A 22743-nucleotide genomic window follows, 5' to 3' on the forward strand; every position below is an offset into this window, starting at 1 on the left:
GAAGCATCTTTCATTTTCACTCAGCAGTGCTGACAACTTTACCTCTGGCGGATGATTTGGGTTGGAAGCAGAAGTGAGATTCCTCTCAGGTAACTGCTTGTTTTCCCTTTGTTTTTTATGATAAATATCCTTCAATGATGGTGGCTTCATCTCATTACTAGTATTAGACTTAAAGATATGAAACAAAATTATTCAAATATTATCAATGAATCAATGATGAAAAAAGTTTACTTTCCTGATATCAAGATCAGCACCATAAAAAGGTTTCTTAAAAAATTTAAAATAAACCAAGATGCTAGACCATCAGATTTATAATAAAGAGTTTGGAGGTCATTCCCCAGTATCTGTTACCTCAGGAAAAAAATTTTCGTCTTTTTTAACCATAAATATTAACGGGATAATTTAAACCTAGGGTATTTAAAACCCTAAGAACACTTTCAAAGAATAAAATCTGTGGTAATCTCCTTACTTAAAATAAGAAACAAGTTCTGAAGAAAAGACTTCATAATGAATGAATGAAGCGGGACAAGAAAACTTCCAGCCAGATTAATTTCCTGTGACTTGAAGGGACAGGTGTCAAGAGTGGAGTTGCCTAGCTCTGTAGTTACATTCATATTTAAGAGTTAGCAGTCTCTGGTGCCTCAGATGGTAAAGAATCCACCTGCAATGTGGGAAACATGGGTTTGATCCCTGGGTTGGGAAGATCCCCTGGAGGAGGGCATGGCAACCCACTCCAGTATTCTTGCCTGGAGAAATCTCCATGGACAGAGGAGCCTGGCGGGTTACAGTCCACGGGGTCGCAAAGAGTCGGACACAACTGAGTGACTAAGCACAGCACATCACAGACAAGAAGTGTTAAGAAAGAAGTTACCCAATGAAAATAAGACCTCCTTTAAATTAGTTATAAAAATAAGAAGATACAATCCTAACTTCCACAACAGAAATCAGGGCTTTGCTACACTGGAAGTGTTACAAAGAGGCCTCAGCTCCAAATAGTAACACACCGGGCCTAACCTATCTTAAGATGGGTCTTATTGTAGGTCATGACAAGGTACCATTTAACTCTGGGCCTCAAATTTAAACTTTGGACATTCTCTCAAATGATCTTACAGATTCAGTGAGAGATACATTGAAAGCACTGAAAGAACCCATTTGTCATACAGCTTTAAACTTCTGAACTGTCCCATTTCCAGATACTACAAAGACTGCAGAGCACCATGAATTAATATTTTTTAATAAACCCTTAACTAGCTTGTGAAAAAGACAATTATACTTTCTGTGTGTGCATTAAAGGCATTAATTTGTTAAATGTAAACTTTTAAAATTAACCATTTCTATAACCCCACTTTGAAATTTTACTTTTATATACCTATAACCTAGAAGGCTTTTCAAGTGCTGAAGCTTACGCTGAGCAGCAGTTCTTTGGCTCTGGCTATAGCCTGAGGAATCCTACCCTGGGGGCCTGGGTGAAGAGTTATAACTAATCTATTTAGAGATCATAGTAATACCAAGTGACTTTTTTCACCTTGGAATGGGTGAAGGGATGGATGGACAGAGAGATAGGTAAATGAATGAATGAATCAAAAACAGCATATTAGAGAAACACTCGGAAAGTAGCCCTATATTGGGGCCTCCCCGGTGGCTCAAGGGTAAAGAATCTGCCTGTCGATGCAGGAGATGCAGGAGACATGGGCTCGATCCCTGGGTTGGGAAGATCCTCTCGAGAAGGAAATGGCAACCCGCTCCAGTATTCTTGTCTGGAAAACAACTCCATGGACAGAGGAGCCATGGGCTGCAGTTCATGGGGTCACAAAGAGTCAGACATGACTGAGCACACACAGCCCTGTATGAGGGACTGCTTCTTTTTTTGCCATGCCACAAGGCTTGTGGGATCTTAGTTCCCCAACCAGGCATTGAACTCTCGTCATATTTTAACATCTCTGAACAGAGGATGCCTCTTATAATTAATGGTATCCTACAAATGCCTTTGGTCAAGTAGTAGCTGTGACACAATTGTCACTGGCTCCTCATATACAAATAAAAAAGCCATCAAAATTGGCCAAAGGGTGTCAGCAGCTTGGAAGAAAATCCTAGTGGCTTGAACCTGTGCTGGAATCCCTGAGAACCAATATTTAAGGGACAGTGAATCAGCTGCTTAAGCAACATTCCCCATCTGAGGGTCAAATACAGGTCAGTTATACATAACTACTAAGTCAGGTAAAAACTCAGCACCAAGGCTTTTCATTCGCTTTTAAAGAAATGTAAAGTCACCAATGCTCTTGGTGGCCCAAGGGAAATGGAGTATGGAAAAGACAGAAACCAGCACTGACTTAAGAGAAGAGTGTGAAGAGTTAAGCCCCTGAAAGTAAAGATGTTTCAACCAATTTACTTCACTTATATTTTTCATTAAGTATGTATGAGAAATAGATGATAAAAATATGTTTAAGTCTATAAAACATAAATTCTAAGTGATAAGAAAGCACTGCATCAGTCTAATTGATGAATTTTTTTTTTTTCTTGGTAGAATAGGAAGCAGGAAGTCTTAAAACTGATGGGAACTTTATATTTTGAGTCAACAAAACATCATTTACAGATGTTGCAGATCAAGAAAACACACACAGTGAGCCTATAATTGAAAAGCCCACTGAGTCTCCCAGACCCCTCAATCTCACTTCCCCAGCCCTTCCTTCTTTGTGTTTATCTGTCTCTTCTACTACTTTCCTGAAGGATGGAGTGCTGGTTTCCACCCTCTCTGGGACTCAGATGTCCACCAATCTGCTGGTCCCATGTTGTCCTGCCCATCTACGCCTGTCACTTGTGTTTGCAGCTCTCCTGGTTACTTTAATCGTCTCTCTCCTTTCCTCCAACCCATTTTCTCATCCCCTGATCTAAGCACAGAAGACAGAGTTATATATATCGATATACATCGATATACACATACTGGATATTTTTATTTCTTTGCTCTGAAGTCAATAAAGTATTTACATTCCTTGCTCAAAGAAAATCAATACAGTAACTTAATTATGACAAAATGGATCAGCGGGAGGTTATAACAGAGTAGAAAATCAAAACCAGGTCTGGGAATGGGAAAAGAAGTTTATCTGTGTACTTACTACATTTAAAACAGTGGACACAAAACCATGTCATTTAATATCATATGACACTGGGCATTTTTAATTTCATTTTTAAATAATTTTCACACAAGCAATGAATGCTAGAGACCAAATTTGAAAGCAGGTGGGTATGATTTAAAGCCCATGCCTTTTTTCTGTATATCAGAAATAGAAAAACACAAAATTTATAAATGAAACAGTATACAATTGTGTAACACAAATATACATGTGCATCACGTATTACGAAATTACCTGGCTAGGTGATATATCCGTGGAGGAGGCTGGTGCAAATGTCTTCTCTAAAGTCTCAGGCAAAGAGTGATACATGTCCTTCTCCTCCAGTTTCCAGTAAGTCAGTCCTAATGTGAAGAAATACACAGAATAGATAAGGGTGAGGAAAAAGAATAATAGTGCTTTCTAGAAGAACTTATTTCTACCTAAAGAATATTAAATATGGGAGGTTTTGGCTACCTGGATACAGAAAATTGAATTTAGAAGGGAAAAAAATTCACTTAAGTGTCTTGCCATGTAGGAGTCCTAACTTAATGATTCAAATATTTTAAACTGAACTATAAAATAAATATTTAAGACTTTTTTTTTGATGTGGACCATTTTTAAAGTCTTTATTGGTTATAATATTGTTTTATGTTTTGTTTTTTTGGACATGAGGCATGTGTGATTAGTTCCCTGACCAGGAATCAAACCTGCACTCCCTGTGTTGGAAGGTGAAGTCTGAACTGCTAGATGGCCAGGGAAGTCCCTAAAATAAATATATTTTTTAAAAAGACAACAATTTCTTTATGCAAAGTACAGACTTACACAGGAGCAATGCAAAGAACTCAATGTTTCAAATGCTTATTGAGCATTTACTATGCCAGCTGTGGGGAGGAAGTAAAAAGACTACAGTATATACAGTATGTCAGAAGATGGCCAGCATTCTCCTCTGGTAAAATTTAAAAACTGGGCATAAGGGAGGATGCAGTGTGTGTAGAAGGGAGGACAGGTGCTCTTATTGAACAGGATGGTTGAGGTTGGCCGTGTTAGCCATGTATGAGGAGGTTCCCCCCATAAGGAGTGAGGAGAACATTCCACGTACAGGAAGCAGCTGAACAAAAGCCCTAAAACGAGAACTCATCTGATATATTTGAGCAAAGAGCCTCCCTGCTAAATCAGAGAAAGGGGGAGACTAGCAGACACTGAGGTCCAACAGCAGGGCTAGATGTCTGCGGGCCTGTGGGAATAAGGACAAACTCCGGGCTCTCATTCTGCACACGGCAGACCCACTGCAGGATTTATGCAGAGGTGTCACGTGATCGACTGGTCTTTCCAAAGGATTGCACTGGCTACAGTGTTGAAAACAGAAGGAAGGTGCACAGTGAAAGCAGGGAGGCTGGTCAAGAGGCTCATGGGAACGCAGAGGGCAGGTGATGAGGCTTCGTGAAGGATGAGAGCAGGGAGGTGGCGACAGGCGCTAGAGTCTGGCAACTTTCACAGGCACAGCTGATTCATCCTGAATTGGATGTGGGATGGTGGAAAAAGGAGTTAGTGTGCAAAGCCATTAAGACTAAAATAAGTTCACCATGGAGAATACAGAATGGCTCACAGGGAGGTTGAATTTATTAATTCACTTTGGATATCCAAAAAAAACTCTGAGATGATTGTTGTAGCCATTTGAAATAACTGTAAAAAAACAAAACACTTCTATCTTTTCAAAACTGGTAGCACAAATTAAGGCAAGTGAGGAAGTTACAGATGCAGAGACATAAGACAACACACAATACATCTTAGAAACCCCTTTAGTGTACAGTACACGATTATCACCCTAGGAGAAATGCACACATTACTATTTTGAAAAAACTTAAAAATATAAGTACTGGGACTTCCCAGGTGGTTCAGTGGTTAGGACTCCACGCTTCCACTGCAGGGGGCACAGGCTCTATCCCTGATTGGGGAACAACCATCCCTCGTGCTGAGGGGTAAGGCCAGAAAACAAAAACAAAACAAGTATCATACCTGTTCCTGATTCAGACATCCAAGAATTTGGACCCTCATCTGGTTTGTTGAAGTAAAAAACTCGAGAATGTGTATCAGCAGTGAAATCAGACTACAAATCAAGAAAGAAAGCCATCAGTTGACAGTTTAAAATCTCTAGGCACAAACTGCTGACCCAAGGAATATGAGCCAGGTGTCAAACCCAGGCATAGAGAAACTTTCAGAGGTTCACAAAGAAAGTCAGCCTGGCTTTCCCCACGGTTCCAATAATTGCAAAATGATAGGAATTAACAGTGAAGGATTTTCTATTCCTGTGTAATTTACAAACATTTATTTTGATTCTCTGTGGAGCTGAAAGAAGAAACGGGAAGTAGGTGTGAAAAAGAGTTCAGAATGAAAACGGATTCCTAATTTGCCATCAATTTCCAAAAGAAATTTCAAGTGCCTAGAATTACAGTCATTTAGTACCAAAATTAATGTAAAAGCCATAATAATTCACTTTTATCAGTAAGATTGCAATAAATCAACTCTGAAAACTGCACATAAATAACTAACATGAACTCTCAACAGCAGACTATACCTTAGATACAAATAATTGGTTACCAGAAAAGGTTAAAAATGCTTACTTATTCTCAATTCTAATTAAAAGATCTGAGTTAAAATTTCCTTACAATATCTCTGGCATTGTCACAAGAAATCTGTGATTCCAAACGAGATATGCGAAAAGATTATTTTCATTGGAATTTTTTTTATCAATTCCACCTCCAAACTTTCAATTCCTGTTAAGAAGTACATAGCTCTATTTGCTTACAAGCACCTGTGGACCTACTGCCTAAGTAAAAGTATGCTAAAGCTGCTGACATTCTCCCTACCAAGAAGGGGATCACCACTCAGCCTTCTTTTTCTATCCTCCTTAGATTCCCAGGTGAAGCCAATGGTAAAGAATCCGCCTGTCAATTCAGGAGACATAAGAGACATGGGTTCCATCCCTGGGTTGGGAAGATCCCCTGGAGGAGAGCATGGCAACCCACTCCAGTATTCTTGCCTAGAGAATCCCACAGACAGAGGAGCCTGGTGGGTTACAGTCCATGGGGTCACAAAGAGTCGGACACGACTGAGCATGCATGCACAGCTTTCTAAGGCACCACTTTTAACCTCTTCTTCATCAAATGTCTCTTCTACAACTCCTATCTGTTCGAATTTCTGTTGCATATCTGAACTCAGCTGACCAGAAAAAGCTGACTGCAGAAGACTAAGTGAAAAATCCCCAGTGAAATATTTTGTTTTTCGTCGGTTCTGAGGTGCAAATCCTAAAGTGCTGAGCCAACGCACACTGCATTGGCCGGAGGGGGCTTACCTCACATAATCCTCTGCTGCTCTTCCAGCCCCTAAGGCTTTGGCTGAAGAAAACAGCCCATATTTAAAGAGAAAGGAAAGTATGGTGCAAGGATAGCCCTTCCCAGGAAACCAGCCTCAGCCTAGCACAGGACTTTCATCAGTAACCGTCTAAAGCACCTGAAAAACCACCGAGGAGGCCACAGCTGGAAAAATGCTAACAGCCAGTCTGTCCCAAAGGACCAAGGAGACAAAGACCGGCTGGAGCTTTAGAAAATCCCTGTGCTAAACGCTATCCAATTTCAAGATGCACTTCAGAATAGCTAGACCCCCAAATAAACTATATTGTATTAGAAGAAAACTGGATTCCAAGAGAATTCTGATCATAAAGATTCCCTGAAAAAAAAAAAAAAAAATTTAAAAATTAAAAAAAAAAAGATTCCCTGGATTTAGGCTGAAAATGAAAAGGAAACAAAAAATGAGATGAGAAAGGATGAAATAAAGAGGAAAGTTCCAACTTCTGTGAATCCACAGAATTTGAGAATTAGGCAAGTAAAAAGTACGTTTCAGGTGTGGTGTCTTTGTTTCACCAACCCCCATTACCTGAAAGCTGTTTAAAACAGACATACCAAAGAAACTTGATTTCCCCTAAGGATTTAAGATAAAAAATATCAAATTCACCTTTAAAAAAATAGGAAAATAAAACTTTGTTTAGGAGATGATCAAAGAAAAGGAAAAGTTCAAAGAGCATCATGCCCTCATCACAGCTTTCCCCTCTGCCCTACTGAGACCCCCAGAGGCAAAACAGACTACTAGGAAGACCTAACCCCAAAGGGCATCTCTCAGACAGTACCTTTGATCCTTGGCTGCTCATCAGATCCTCCACTGAATGGAGGAAGAAAACTTGGCCAGATCACTGGTTTCAAGCTTTACAGCCCAGAAGACTCACCGGAGGAGATTTTATACCACCTGGTAACAGGTCACAACCACAACAATGAGGGCAGACCATGTGGGGCTGGTGGCCAGGTGTAAGTAGATTTTTTTTTAATTTATTTATTTGGCTGCACCAGGTCTTGGTTGCAGCATATGGAACCTAGTTTCCCAATCAGAGATCGAACCCAGGCCCCCTATATTGGGAGCGTGGAGTCTTAGCTACTGGACCACCAGGGGAGTCCCAGATTTCTGAAGCGCCTAATGACTCTAACATGCAGCAAATTCTGGGAACCACAGGGCTACATCAAACAAATACTGATCCACAGTCGCAAAAGACAGTGAATCCACTGTGATCCATACCACAAATACATAGTTTATCAGAAGTGAAAAAGTCTCCTCTGAGTTTCAGCTAACGTTGAAATAAAAAAAAGAAACTAGTATGTATGAAAACATTTTCCCTTTCTGCCAACCTATTCCAATGAAAAAAGCAACTTTCAGTCCAGTCTCCAAAGGCTTTTATGCCATTACACCAAACAAGGATATACTGTGCTGGTTCAAAAGAACAGAGCTACCAATACAGCACCAGGCCCAGAGGCTTGATGGTTCATGGAGCTTCTTCACTTTCATTTCCCTCCTCAACACAAACCTGATTAAGTTCAACACCTGATATTAAGAAGCCTAAGTTACCATGGGTTGAAGAAAGAAAATTGACCGAAAGAGAATAGTGCCTTATGAAGGCTGAGGGACTGTGTTCTTATGATTTCTACTCTTTAATAGATCTTTTTCAAAGGATGATAGAAAAAGTGTTCAGAATAATCAAGACATGACCCGTTTCTAAAGGAATCAAGTTTGTAGAGAGACGTGATTTTGTGATCTCAATGTATTATATTAAACAATGTTATTCAATGACAATTTAGGCCAAAGGAGCTTTAAAGACGTTTAAAATTTACTCAGTATCCGTAACTCTTTAACAAAAGCAGCTGCTGTATGGGCAAAAGGGCCACATAAATGTAAACATTTAATCTCCTGCAATTTGGATCATAAATTCAAGTTGTCCAAGCTTCAACTGTTTTTATAGAGACATCTAAAGCATTCACACATATATTAATAGTTATTACAACTTAATAGTAATAAAAATTATTTGAGGGTTTTTCAAAAAATAATAGATTACTCTCAGGCTAATTGTAAACATTTGCAGTACAAAAGGAATTAGGACATTTACAAAATAAATGTTTCATTTTTTTTTTTTCCTAGTACTTTCATTCCTCACTAGCTTTGGTTTCAGGCCTATGAAGGAACCACTACTTGGACTACTGTTTCCCATTCTTAGAGACACTATAAAAGATAGGGAACAAACTAACAAAAGAAAAGGCAAAGAAATTTTTGTGTTAGTAAACAGGTGGTAAACACAACGTAACTATCCTGATTATCCACAGCTAAAGCACACCAGAGTCAAGTGACTTATCACCTACTTTCTCAGTTGGGGATTTCTTGGTTTGCTCATCTCCTTGCATAGATTTTGAGTAGCCCTCTTCTTTATGTGCTCTCTTTGGTTGGTTCTGCTTCAGCCTTTGAGCCCATGATGTTATCGATTTACTATTTAAAAAGAAAAAAACAAAATACCTCTCTTTAAATGCTGTCTTCAAATAAAACTAAACACTGATAGAGACTGTGCTTCGAATTGCTTTTCTAATAGCAGCGAGGGGATAGATTTTTATTGAGTTGCATGAATTTCTTTTTACAGTATCTTATTATTAAAGGCAAAACTAAGAAAAGGACTGACTACCAGTGATTAACAGTATGTATAGTCTGTAGCCAAGGATAGAACAAAAACCACCACAGTGGCACCTACAAGTACTAAGTATATCTCCACAGTGAAATCATACTTATTTAGATGGACTTATGGGTACCCAAGATATGAGTTGTTATAGTTAAATACCTTACATTAGATGACACACTTCAGAGACATAAAACTGAGTGTAACTTTAAGTGATTATTTGCCTTACAAATTCAGCCTAAGTTCCTTTTACTGAAAAGTCCCCTGGATGAATTAAAATGTCATTTAACTTACAAAATCTCTTCTAATATATAAAAAACATAAAATTGAGCATGCTTGTATATAATATTTGGTTTTAAATAATACGAACATGTGTGACAAAATTCCAGTTGATTCAGTCCTATACTCTAATTTTCAGCAAGTCAGTAGTGACTAGAAAATATAAAAGGTATTTTTCTGGCGAGGCCTCCCACCCTAAGAGTTTTCGTAGTCTTATTATCAATGGGAAGGCAGTCGGTGTCATTAACATATAATGAACTTTGTTACTTTCAGTTTTCCACAGGCAATAAAAAATTTGATAAAACTGACATGTTCAAACACATCTCATTCCAACTAAAAAGAGCTGTATTTATTAAACATGTTTAGCTTATTATAAATGTATTTAACAAGTAAAACTCCCTTCAAGTGATGGAGAAATTCAACTTACTTGTTTGTTTTTCCACTGTATACTTCCGAAATCTTACTTTCACCAGGAAAACTGTGTTCAAATTCACCGGGGAAAATGGGAATCTCTTCTTTTAAAGCAGCACAGAGCTCTTCATTTGGATGAATATAAAAACTCTGGGTTTTCACCCCGTCTCCAAGCGGCTCCGATGGCACCACCGCTGCTCCAAACTGTCCTTCAGCAGCCTCTGTGTGCTCCATGAAATCTTGAGCGTCCTTAGATTTGTAGGTGTTTAGTTCTGAGATGCAAAACGTTCCATACCCACTGCTCACTGAGCTACTATCCACATTGCAGTCTGGTTGCGACAGGGATGCTTCTTGCTGCATTTCAGACTCTTCAGACTTGGGATAACTGATAACATATTCATTTCTCTCACCGTTTTCAGAAAAAAAACCCATTTGACTTTCTGAAGATCTTTGTTTGCTTAAAGAACGTCTATCATAGGAAGCCCAGGAAGCATTATTGGTCTGTAACTTGACTAAATTTTTTATTTCCTCCTGTATACGCTAAAAATAAAAAAGAGATTTGAGGGGAAAAAAAAGAGATTTGGCCAAGAATGTAGATTAAATATCACATTTTCATAAATGTCTTAAAAATACTCCTTTTAAAAATAAGAGATACTACTCTAAAGATGACACTTGTGTCTTACCTTTAATTTATAAGCAAATCTGACATAAAGAATTAACTAACTGGGGGCTTCTCGTCTTCTGAGATGCCCCTCACTCTGACTGTAGTGTGTTTCTGCCAAGGCCGCTCTTGCCTTTTGAGATAGACTGCATTCTGTCTATGAAATGTGTGCCTCTCTACGTAAATCCACTTATCTATCACCTTGGCTTTCACGGAGTTCTGTCTTCAATGAGACATAAAGAACCTGAGCTTCAGTAAGTCCTGACACTAGGAATTAAGCCCCTACCAGGGTGGAGGACGGAACTATGATGCTGACCCTCCTGACTTCAGTCTACTAAAGCGTGGACTCTGTAGATCTCTGCCCCAATTCTATGCTGAATTCTCCTCTGCTCAAGCCTCCTCATGAATATGCATGTGCCCTTAGTTTAAAAACATCCTCAATTTTACAGTTCAGGGAGACACTGCTTTGGGTATTCTCCTTACTTGCTGCAAGTAATAAATCCTTCCTTCTCAAAAAAAAAAAAAAAAAAAAGAATTAACTAATTGGTTCTGCAAATTTTACAATATAAAACAAGAATCAATATAAAGAACAACTTACTTGAATCTGGTTGTGGAATTGCTCCTGCTGAGCCACTATCTGCTCTTGGCACTGTTTTTCCACCAAACTGAATAGTTGTAACCACCTGGTCTATTAAATTATAAAATATTTTGGTTAAAAATAATTTTTTAACTTAGTATTTCACAGAAATATTCTTCCAGTGGGAAAGGGCCTTTTTAAAATGTATTTTTAATGTAAAAATTATAAGCAAAATTAGTTATAAAACTATAAAATTAGTTATAAAAATGCAAAAATACAAGGACATAGGCTTGGGCACCCCTTTATGTTTCCTGTGGTCTGCGGTCTGTGTAAACTTGAAGGTCTCAGCAAATCTGATTAACTTGATGTCATCTGCTACCTTTCTAATTAATCAACAACTGCTGGTAGTTGCGCTTCGAATTTGTCTTAAGCCCCTCTTCCTTTCCTCATAACAGCCAATGGTATTCTTAAACATTAACTTGGACCCAGAAAAAGAATCACACATCTTAAAACAACAAACAGGTTTGGTATTATGAGAATTTGACCCCAATTTTTTTTTTTTTCAAGTTAAAAAAAAAAAATTTGAGAGTAAGATATTAAAGTGTTTTAAACACTGTAGCAGCTAAAAAAAAGAAAAAAAAAAAAAGACTCTGAAAACCTATGGAAGTGACCTAAGATTCCCTTCAGAGCCCCTTTTAGGTCCTGAACCATCCTGACCAACCAAGAGTACTTAGTGCTCTTGTAACTAGATGAGGCCAAAACACAAGAGAGGAGTATGAATTCTCCAGAGGCTGAATTCAAACTAAAGGCTGGTCTACTTTCAGTAACAGTTCAGGTCAGTTCAGCTGCTCAGTCGTGTCCGACTCTTTGTGACCCCCACAGACTGCACCAGGCTTCCCTGTCCATCACCAACTCCCAGAGCCTGTTCAAACTCATGTCCATCACGTCAGTGATGCCATCCAACCATCTCATCCTCTGTTGCCCCCTTCAATCTTTCCCAGCATCAAGGTCTTTTCAAATGAGTCAGTTCTTCACATTAGGTAGCCCAAAGCATTGGAGTTTCAGCTTCAGCCTCAGTCCTTCCAATGAATATTCAGGACTGATTTCCTTTAGGATTGACTGGTTGGATGTCCTTGCAGTCCAAGGGACTCTTAAAGAGTCTTCTCCAACACCACAGTTCAAAAGCATCAATTCTTTGGCGCTCAGCCTTCTTTATAGTCCAACTCTCACATCCATACATGACTACTGGAAAAACTATAGCTTTGACTAGACGGACCTTTGTTGGAAAAGTAATGTCTCTGCTTGTTAATATGCTGTTTAGGTTGATCATAGCTTTTCTTCCAAGGAGCAAGCGTCTTTTAATTTCATGGCTGCGGTCACCATCTGCAGTGCTTTTGGAGCCCAAAATATAAAATAAACAAACAGTATGCAACAATATATAAATGTCAAAAAGTAGCTACTGCAACAACTGGCTTCCTTGTTTAAAACCATCCAGTGTCATTTCCATTCCATTCCCTACAGGGCCCTGTGTGATCTGGGTTGCACACACCTCCCAGCTTCCTCTCGAATCCCTCTGTCATGACACACACTGGCCTCGCTGGCCTCCCTCTGTTCCCTGGACATGCCCAAACTGTCTTCCGCCTCAAAAGTCTTGTACTGACACCTGCTGTACCCTCTACCTGGAAAGCTCTCTCCTCAGCTCTCAACGTGGCTGGCTCCTTCCCATTCCTCAATTTCAGCTTAATTATCCTCTTCTCTCGAAGAGTTTTCCAAACCATCCTCACAGGCACTCTCGGCATACTGTTTAGTTCCTTCAGAGCATTTACCACAATCAGCAAATATCTCATTTGTTCACTTGGGTTTACCAGTCTCCCTCCCATCCCTGCCTGTACTCCAGCACCTAAGATACAAGACCAAGTTAAGAGTGGGCACTCAGATATACAGTCTAAACAAACATATAACAATGGATATTGAAAGCTGAAGGAAATCAACCCTGAATATCACTGGAAGGACTGAGGCTGAAGCTGAAGCTCCAATACTCTGGCCACCTGATGTGAAGAGCCGACTCAATGGAAAAGACTGATGCTGGGAAAGACTGGGGGCAAGAGGAGAAGGAGGCGACAGAGGATGAAATGGTTGGATTACATCACTGACTCAATGGACATGAGTCTGAACAAACTCAGGGAGATAGTGAATGACAGGGAAGCCTGGCGTGCTTCAGTTCATGGAGTCACAAAGAGTTGAACATGACTTAGTGACTGAACAACAACTGCAAGCTGAACTTTTCTTGGTATTACGGACCACACAATCCAGGGATCCTCCCCATTAATGGTGAAAGTCATTTATACAACGTAACAGAATTAAGCTGAAATCTGTATAACACTATTAAGGAAAAGCGGAGAAAACCTCAAGATTGGAAAAGAAAGCCTTAAATGAAATATGAGGGCACTGACAGGAAGTGAGAATTCTAAATCAACTGACTTCAGGACAAAGAGGACTAGATCAAATCAAGTCCCTTACTTTCTCAACTTATACAATAAGTACCTTATATTAACGAAAACAGAAAAGAAACAATCAGGCAACAGTTTTCTTAAGTTATACCCCTACACCCTTAGGTGTTTAATCTGATACAGTTATTATTCACATAAAGCTTAACTATAATAATGATAGAAAAACAACTTACTTAATAAAAATAATGGCTTCATAGTATGTGAGATAAGATATTAATCACATCCTTACCATCATTTTCTTATTTAGGATACAAATGAAGAGAGTTCATTCAGGCTATAAATTAGAGGAGATTTTTGTTTTTCTGAGACAGATTTTATTGTTTACCCTTTAATTTTAAATAAAGTAACTTAAAGAATATTATTAATACAGTGATAACATTATACACTTAATTGTTAAGAAGGGCTATTATTCATTTCAAACTAAAGTGATTTGTACCACCTGCATTTTATATATTGTTGGAGGATATGGGCACCTGACTGAAGTTTTCCTGTGAACGCACTTTTCTGATGCTATCACCTGCATGGGATTGCTGTAGTTTGGTTCCCTAGTCTGACCTGTTAAATACCCTGTGGGCTTTCCCATAGTTCTGACTCCCACCTCTCCACCAACAACTTGTGTGCTTCTGAACAAGTAAATGTAATTTCTTTATACTTCAGTTTCCTAGTTTAAAAAAAATTACAAAGGAGATATTTTACATTCTTTTACTGTCTTTAAAATCCAGTGTGTATTTTTTGGAGTGGGGGTGGGGGCCGTGCTGGGTCTTTGTTGCTGTGCAGGGGCTTTTCTCTAGTTGCAGCGAGCAGGAGCTACTCCTTAGTTGAGGTGCACAGGCTTCTCATTGCAATGGCTTCTCTCGTTGCAGAGCACAGGCTTAATCAGCACACAGGCTTAGCTGCTCTGCGGCATGTGGAATCTTCCCAGATCAGGGGTCAAACCTGGGTCTCCTGCATTGGCAGGCAGATTCTTTACCACTGAGCCACCAGGGAAGCCCTCAGTTTCCTAATTTATTTCCAAATAACAACACGTTATTTGTGGCTGGGAGGATTAAATTTTAAATATGATGCATGCCAGGCAAGGATCTCAATGGGGGAACTATATGCTGAAATCTGTGAGGTCATGGTTGTCACAAAGATAGTGGGAGCACCACTAGCATTTAGGGGGCATGGTCCAGGGATACAAAACAGAGGACAGTCTCCACAATAAAGAACTATCTTGTGTCTGTTTTATATTATATTTTGCACAGTTTTCAAGTCACCAAATTGTCCAGGAATGCAACTACCAAGATGTTTCAGAACTTGCTCAGAAATTAGGCGCCATTTCAGAAAATCGTGTCCCCAGCTACGGTGCTGGTGCATCAAAGGCAGCCGTACGGTTCTGTGCTGACAGCCACTGCGTTCATGGAGAGTCTACACAGAGGGAAATGCTGGACTGCTTCATTATGTCCTCTAATGTAGATACACCTGAGCATTTATATACTTACACATTATCTTATTATAAATAAGTATTATTACTCCTTTATATCACAGGACATTACACTGACTTTTTTCAAAGCAGATACAAGCAGGTTATATTGTCTGTGAATTTCATTTCAGGACAACATAAGTTGATGTTATTTTAAAAGCTGTTATAAAAAGAGGGCTTCAGGTCTAATAAGGTTGAGGGCCACTGACAGAAAGTATCTCATATACTGCCCAGCAAATAGGTAAGCAATAATCATCAGATAACTGTTATTATTATAATCAGTAGTGCTAAATAGTTAAAATGCTATAGATATTGATATGCTTTAAAATTTTCTTACAATCATAGAAATATTAGCAAGTACTTTAAAATGCATTAGAGGAATTCCCCTGGGGTCCTTGGATTAGGACTTGGTGCTTTCACTGCAGTGGACTCAGTTTCAATCCCTGGTTAGGGAACTAAGATTCCACAAGCCACACAGTACAGCCAAAAGCAAACAAAAACAATATCTTAAAGTATTTCTACAGAAATGCATTAATAGATTCTTTCCTGATAGAATAAAAATATATAACCTTCCCAACTTTAAGCAGTGATAAACTTTGAGAATTCCAGAAGAGAAGTTTTAATAAAAGAATTCTAAAGAATCAGGTCATCACCAGATCTCTTCCAGAGCTCTGTAGAAGATTTAGTTCTTTAATAATGTACATTAGCTTCTTAACTGGTAGAAATCAAATGTTACTATTCCAAAAGAAAGGTATAAACATGAAATTCAGGGAAGAATCAGGAATAAGACTTAACACAATATTTACCCTCCCATTCTTTCTAAATCACTACCCTAAAGCATCAGAGGCTTTTATTTTCATATGTTACAAAAACACACAAAACAAATTCAAGAAATTTTACCGAAATGGCCAAAATAGCATTTCATGTTCTGTCAAAGTATGAAATAGCTTACAAAGCTCTTCAGTGACTAATCAATTACATGTCAACATTATGAAAATTAAAGTCAATTAATACTAAACATAATTTTAAAAATCTGTTAGATCACAGAAGAAAGGGCAGAAAGAAACCAGTTCAAATGTTAGGAGGTGTAAGTGGCTAGCTAGTATCCTGGCATGTAATAATCTATGTCTTAAATTCACAAATATACTCTGATTCTGATTGAAGATGTTGATTTCGAAGATTTCAAATAAAAATTTCTAGTTAAAAACAAATTTACCAGACATCAAGCCACATTCAGGCAATTTGCCTCATATTTTTTTAAAGCACTAGGGGAAACATTTCATAAAACATTCCATTACTATTTACATCATTTTACAAGGACATTTTATAGGTCTTTTGCATTAGCACATATTGATCATTATGTGGAAAAAAAAGTATAAAAAGTTAAAACAGTTTCAAGTTTGTGGTTAACAGTCATTTTTATAACCAATTATGGATAATGAATATAAGTAGCTATTACTGATTTCTTAAACCAGATAATCTTTCATTCTATTTATTCCACATTCTGAAAATTAACACAAATTATAGTCTTAGAACTATAATTAACATTTAAAACAAAATTTACTGCTCTCTAAATAAAGAATTTAATAATAATGTTTTATAATTTCTACAAATCATTACCAACTCTAGCCTTGGAAAAGTGTATCTTGGGCATTACTGCATGACACAATATTTACATATAAATATTCTTTTAACTGTTAAATTTTTATATCGCAATTTAACCTATGGACAAAAGAAAGAACCACTTGACCTGAATAATCAATGTAAGTCAATGGAGCACAGCTAAATGCAATAAGGTACTAAACAGAAGCCTTATTTGTAAACAGAGCATTCAAAATATTTCAAAGTGAATTTATGTTTTACAAAATCATGACAATTCTGTTTAAGTTACTTAAAAGATTAGGATTAGTAACATATATCAACAATTTGGTTGGCAATTCTCATTTTTCTGAAAAAAGACAGTTTATAAAAACTAACAAAAAAACTAACAAAGTATAACGAGGTATTTTAGTTCACATTCACAATACATAAATTAGAAAGTCTAATTTATATATTAGTGAATATATTGTTAAAACGTACTTTTCATCACCTTCTTCACATTTGTTCTATATTGTTCCCTAATTAATATACTTGGCCACTTTATTCTAGCAATAACTTAAGTATCATGCTCTTTGGAATATAAATTGCTAATAATTTAGAGTTGAGTACAGACATATTCATACATAGAAATTATTTTTTTAATTCCAAAAATAAAACAAAACTAGATACCTCACAGTTTTTCCAAAGTTCCGAATCAGTCTTTCCACTGTTTTGTAGCTCTTGCATTAAAGAGGTGAGGACTTCAAATGTACCTTGAATTACAGATGGTCTGGTCTTCCCTGAGAAAGAGGATACCCCATTTGTACTAAGGTGGGGACTACTTCTGTTGAAACATAAATAATTCACATGGTTTTCTTCATTCTACCAAAGTGTTGAATAATTCAGCAGTTCAAGATTTAGCAGAGCAGTACAAAACTACTGATACTTAATCCTACTTAAGAGCACCTCATTTGCTGAAAATCTGATCACAAGTTTGTCCATGAAAGGAAAATAGCAGTGAAAGGACAGACAGCACTTAATTATATTTTTAAGAACAAAACAGAAAGACCTTCTTCAGAAGGGAGAGAATACTCCAAAGTAGAGCAGAAGATAAAAGTGTATGCTAAACAATAAGGAAAATTCTCAGCGACTCCGATCTAAATTATTCCAGAGGAGTATTTCACTCCACTTTAAGAGCAGTCCTTTACTGTAATGGAGATCCTTTCTCCACTGCCCAGAATTACAGTCACGTCTTGTTAACTGGATCCCCCTAATTTGGCATGATAAGCTCATGCTTATCTTTGCACTCTTTGAATAAAAGTAGTGCCAAGCAAATTAGTAGCAGATATTCAGGACTTATTTAGCCTATTCAATGTGTAAAATAGCACTAATTTTTCCCAGGAGGACTGCTTTTCCAAATCTGAGAGGAGTTTATTTCAGATTTGCTTTATAAAAACAAAAGGCATAATTAGGGACATTAAAATGTATTTAAATTCCAACCACTGAAAGGTCATTTTTCTTTTATTTATTGATACTCTGCTTTGTTTTACAAACAATTTGTGAAAAAGAGGACACTAATGAAAATAACACTAATATAATAAAGAGTTAGGATCAGAAAAATACTAATAAAAATTCAAGGGAAAGAACATAATATGGTATCCATTAAGGGTTTAATACACAATTATAGTTGTATAATAATCAAGTTTAAATTTGGCCAATTTAACTGCCAGTCACAATAAAAGGGAGACGGTTCAGTGACATAATTTTCATTAGAAAGGCACATTTAAGTTCCTCCAGGCAAATCAAACACTCTGTTCTAAAAAGGGTCTCTTCTAGAAGTGGATTTCAAAAGGGCTGCCAAATGATGACACAGGAAACAAAAAGCGTGGCCAACATTCAGGAAGTAGATACAGATTACGATGGCAAGTGTTTCTGGACCATGTCCCATGCTTTTTTTTTCTCCCTTTCTACCCTACTTTATGCTTTCTCCTTTTATTTCATATATTCTTGTAAGCTGCCTTAAATTCCTCCTGAGGAGGGCAAAGAATATACAAATCTTTTAAGGAATTTATTTAAAATACACAATTTCTTCAAGATCTATTACTGTGTGCAAGTTTGCTCCTTATTACCAGTAGGCGCCAGACTGCTATGTGTCTGCTTTACTGTACTTGCTTTTTATAGGTGATAAATGGCCTCTGCCTCTTTGCTGTTGTAAGCTAATGTAAATTTTGAAGCTGGCATGCTGTAGTTCATGGGGTCTCAAAGAATCGGACATGACTTAATGACTGAATAACCACAAAAAGCTTAGAAACCAAATAATCAACCTGTCCGACTGTGTATAAAATGAGAGTAAACAGGCCCCGATTAAAACAAACCAAATGTGGGATAATTTAAAAAGAAAATGCATAAAATTCATTGTTTGATAGCATCTATTTTGTCAACTCAGCATGCTTTTTTGCTAACTTCCTAGTATTCAATTTTTTTTCAATCTTTCAAGATTGGTGAGGTATTTCTGCAACATGAAACATTATTTTTCCTTTTAGTTTCCAAATGGAGAAACAATATTTAGGCAATTAAATTTTAAAGATATGCTTGTAATTTACCAAAAATAAAAAAAATGTAAAGAGAACTGCATCTAGCAAAACAAGTTCTTTTTCACAATGCTCTCCATGTAAAAGCGTATCTCTGGGAGAAACGAAGAACACAAAAGTACTGAAATTATTCTTAAACAACTGTCCTTGAACGGTTCCTGATCACAGTTTTGGGGTTTTAAAAATGCAAACAGTAAGTATGACACTATTTGGATAAACTGGAAAATTATGCAAATAAAGTTATTTTGATTTGTCATTACATTAAAAAATCTATTCCCATTCTTACCTATTAGTATTTAAGTTCAGTCCAAGAGAATGAGGAGAATTTTTTATATCAGATTCTATAGAAGATGAAGCTTTCTGTGAGGGTTTCCCCAAGTCAAAATCTTCCATAGTGTACAGAAATTGTTACACGCTCTCATTTGAAAATTCAGGTTCTTGCACTGTTTGAAGAAACTGAATCTGAGTCATCTTCAGATGCTTCATCGTCTACAGGCATTTTCAGTTGCTGACATTCAGAAGTGAACTATCCGAAGGTCCCAGGAGAGTCTGAAAATCAATGAGGAACAAGATACTATTACAAAAAACTTTGTCAAAACTTTAGAAACCTTGATCCTTTTATACAAATCTACATTAAGGACAGCAACACTTTTCGTAATAGCCAAAATTACAACTCAACATGTCCATCGACTGTTGGATAAATAAATGTGGTGTATCCACGTGACATGAAGAGCTGATTCATTGGAAAAGACCCTGATGCTGGGAAAGACAGACTGAAAGCAAAAGGAGAAGGGGGCGGTAAGAGGACGAAATGGTTAGACAGCATCACTGACTCAATGGACATGAATCTGAACAAACTCCAGGAGATAATGGAAGACAGAAAAGCCTGGCATGCTGCAGTCCACAGGGTCACAAAGAGTCAGACAAGGCTTAGTGACTGAACAACAACAATCCATATAATATTTCTCAGTCATAGAAAAGAATAAAGTGCAGAATTACGCTTCACTGTGGATAAACATTTAAAACATTATGCTAAAGGGAATTCTCCCGCGGTCCAGGGGTTAGGGCTCAGACCTGTCACTGCCGTGGGCCCAGGCTCAATCCCTGGTGGAGGAACTAAGACCCTGCAAGCAGCAGAAGGTGCAGCCAAAAAAAATACACACACACACACACACACAAAGTAAAAGAAGCCCAACAAAAGACCCTATCATATGATTCCATTTATACAAAGTATCTAAAGTAGGCAAATCTATAGAGAAAGAAAGGAGAGAAATGGTTGTCAGGAGCTGGGAGGAGAGAATGACAGTGACCAAAATGGGCATAGGGTGTCTTTCTGGGGAGATGAAAAGTTCTAGAATTAGACAGTGGTGATGAATGCACAACCCTGTGACTATACTAAAAAAAATCACGGAATTGTAACACTTTAAAACAAATTTTATGGTAACTTGTATCTCAATATAAAAATCTACAATAACAGCTATTTACAGAAGTAGCAGTAGTAGTTGAAGGCAGGAGGAGAAGGGGACGACAGAGGATGAGATGGTTGGATGGCATCACTGACTCAATGGACATGAGTTTGAGTAAGCTCCGGGAGTTGGTGATGGACAGGGAGGCCTGGTGTGCTACAGTCCATGGGGTCGCAGAGTCGGACACGACTGAGTGACTGAACTGCACTAGTATTTTTTCAGGTAATGTTTCAAAACTTTAGGTACTTAATAAGCAAGGTTCCAGACACAATTCTGTGTAATATTGGAAAACTTACATGCCCTGTTCATTCTTTTAATACATTTTATCAAGCATGCTTGCTGATTTATACCATGAATAGATGAATGGGAACTACTTAGTATTTAATTTGGTATTGAAAACAGCCAGTTAAACTGTTAACAATGCTTGTTTCCCCACTGAAGGTGGGGGTGGAAGGAATGCATTTTGCACTATATATTATACACACAGAGTACTTTTAATTACTTCTGAAAAAATAAACTATTTGCCAGGTCCACTAAAATTTAACTGAAGCTAGATGTACAGAGGTAAACTGGCTATAACAAGTCAACTGCCTCCTTTTTAAGGAATTCATGTACTTAAAAAAAAGCCAAGGAATAACAGGGGGGAAAAAGAATAAAAGAAAACCTATGCTGCTTACAAGATGGAAGCTTTAGGGAACGCGATAGAGGAAAATACTTTATTATTCTGGTTCCTTTAGGTTCCCACTTTCTACGGCCTGGTTTCACAAAGCACAACCTTGAAAGCATCAGCTCACAAGGAACCGTTTCCTTCAGGGACAGGTGTGAAGGCCAAGGGTAACCCGACCTAATTAAATAGATTTCTCCCCGGTGACTCAGCCCATCACCAACGACAAAGGGTACTGACAAACTCAGGGGCCGCACCTTCCATCTGGCAACGAAAATACCTGAATTCAAACCACCTTGTTCTTCCAGCAGGAAAACGCAAGCTCTTTGGGGACATGGATCTGCATGCAACCCCATCTATTATTTCCCCCGATGAGTTAATCCGGACGCAGTAGATCCAGATGGATCTTGAAATGTGATGATGCCTCCCCAGCAGAGCGTGGGGGTGGGGAGAGGGATTGGGGGGGGGGGGGAATGAGTGTTTTAAGAAAGATATACAATGCAGAATTTTAAGAACCTGATGGAGAATGGATATAAGAACAGAGACGTTTTTGTATTTCCCATAAACAAAATATGACGCTTTGGATGCCCCCAGCACCAAAAGGGAAAAAGGGAGTTAGGGGGAAAGGGAACGACTTGATACGGGGTCTGCTGAGCATATAAAAGTTAACCAGGCGTTCTCCTTTGTTGGGAACCCGAGAAGGGGAAAGAAGGGATGATTTCAGGTTTTGAGGCCAGATTCTGACATTTTCGCGCTGACAGCCAGACCGCCGCTGCTGGTTCTCGCCTAAATTGCAGCCAGCAGGGAGGCCAGAGTTAAAAGTATCGGTGCAACAACTACATTACTGATTCTCAAAGGAAGCCCAGGAACCCGGTCAAAAAAAAAAAAAAAGCAAAATCCCTCAAGCCCCCCGCCCCTGGGGAAAAGGCGCTCAGCGATTGGGCCGCGCGGGTGTCACTCAAGGGCACAAAGTCTAGAAAAGGCGTACGGACGGTGGCAAAGCCCCCACACGCCCGCGGGCTCCGGTGGGGTGGTGTCGCCTGACCGTTGTCTTCCCCCGCCCTAACCCATCAGAACACTCAGGGGTCCGCTGGCTCGGTGTCCTCGACGTCGCGCCCCCTGTCCCCTGCGACTGGCAGCTCCCCGCAGGCCGGCGGCCACTTACCTGGCCGCCGCTCCCACTGCGGATGTCAGGGTCGGGCGCTCGGCCTCTCGTGACCGTTAAACTCGAGGGAGCGTGCGCGCGCCCGGCGTCTTGGTCGCGATTGGTTGCTTGGAAGGGGGCGGAGACGGCCGTGCAGCGGCGCGCGCTTCGGCTTACCCCTTCCTGTCCCCCAGCTCCCACCAGAGACGGAGGTCAGCCGCCAGGGAAACGAGAGGGGCGGGGCAGCTGT

General features: G+C 38.7%; 1 protein-coding gene across 7 annotated transcripts in view; it reads right to left on the bottom strand.

Moving 5' to 3' along the window:
- The window catches only part of MPHOSPH9 (M-phase phosphoprotein 9), a 53867-nt gene extending 31168 nt beyond the window's left edge, over window positions 1-22699 (bottom strand). The window contains exons 1-10 of one of the 7 annotated variants that reach the window (XM_061142048.1): window positions 22515-22691; window positions 19506-19768; window positions 17319-17428; window positions 12355-12469; window positions 11100-11189; window positions 9857-10380; window positions 8846-8969; window positions 5127-5217; window positions 3366-3472; window positions 43-168 (exon numbers count right to left, since the gene is read on the bottom strand). In XM_061142048.1, the coding sequence (XP_060998031.1) occupies window positions 43-168; window positions 3366-3472; window positions 5127-5217; window positions 8846-8969; window positions 9857-10380; window positions 11100-11189; window positions 12355-12408 (1116 nt within the window). In that variant the 5' untranslated portion in view covers window positions 12409-12469; window positions 17319-17428; window positions 19506-19768; window positions 22515-22691. Of the gene's footprint in view, window positions 1-42; window positions 169-3365; window positions 3473-5126; window positions 5218-8845; window positions 8970-9856; window positions 10381-11099; window positions 11190-12354; window positions 12470-17318; window positions 17473-19505; window positions 19769-22514 lie in introns of those variants that run through there. The other 6 variants (XM_061142045.1, XM_061142047.1, XM_061142044.1 and 3 more) reach the window with 6 other exon arrangements.
- Between the last annotated feature and the right edge of the window lie 44 nt (window positions 22700-22743).

Source organism: Dama dama, chromosome 5 (genome assembly GCF_033118175.1).
Source record: "Dama dama isolate Ldn47 chromosome 5, ASM3311817v1, whole genome shotgun sequence".
Lineage (NCBI taxonomy): Eukaryota > Metazoa > Chordata > Mammalia > Artiodactyla > Cervidae > Dama > Dama dama.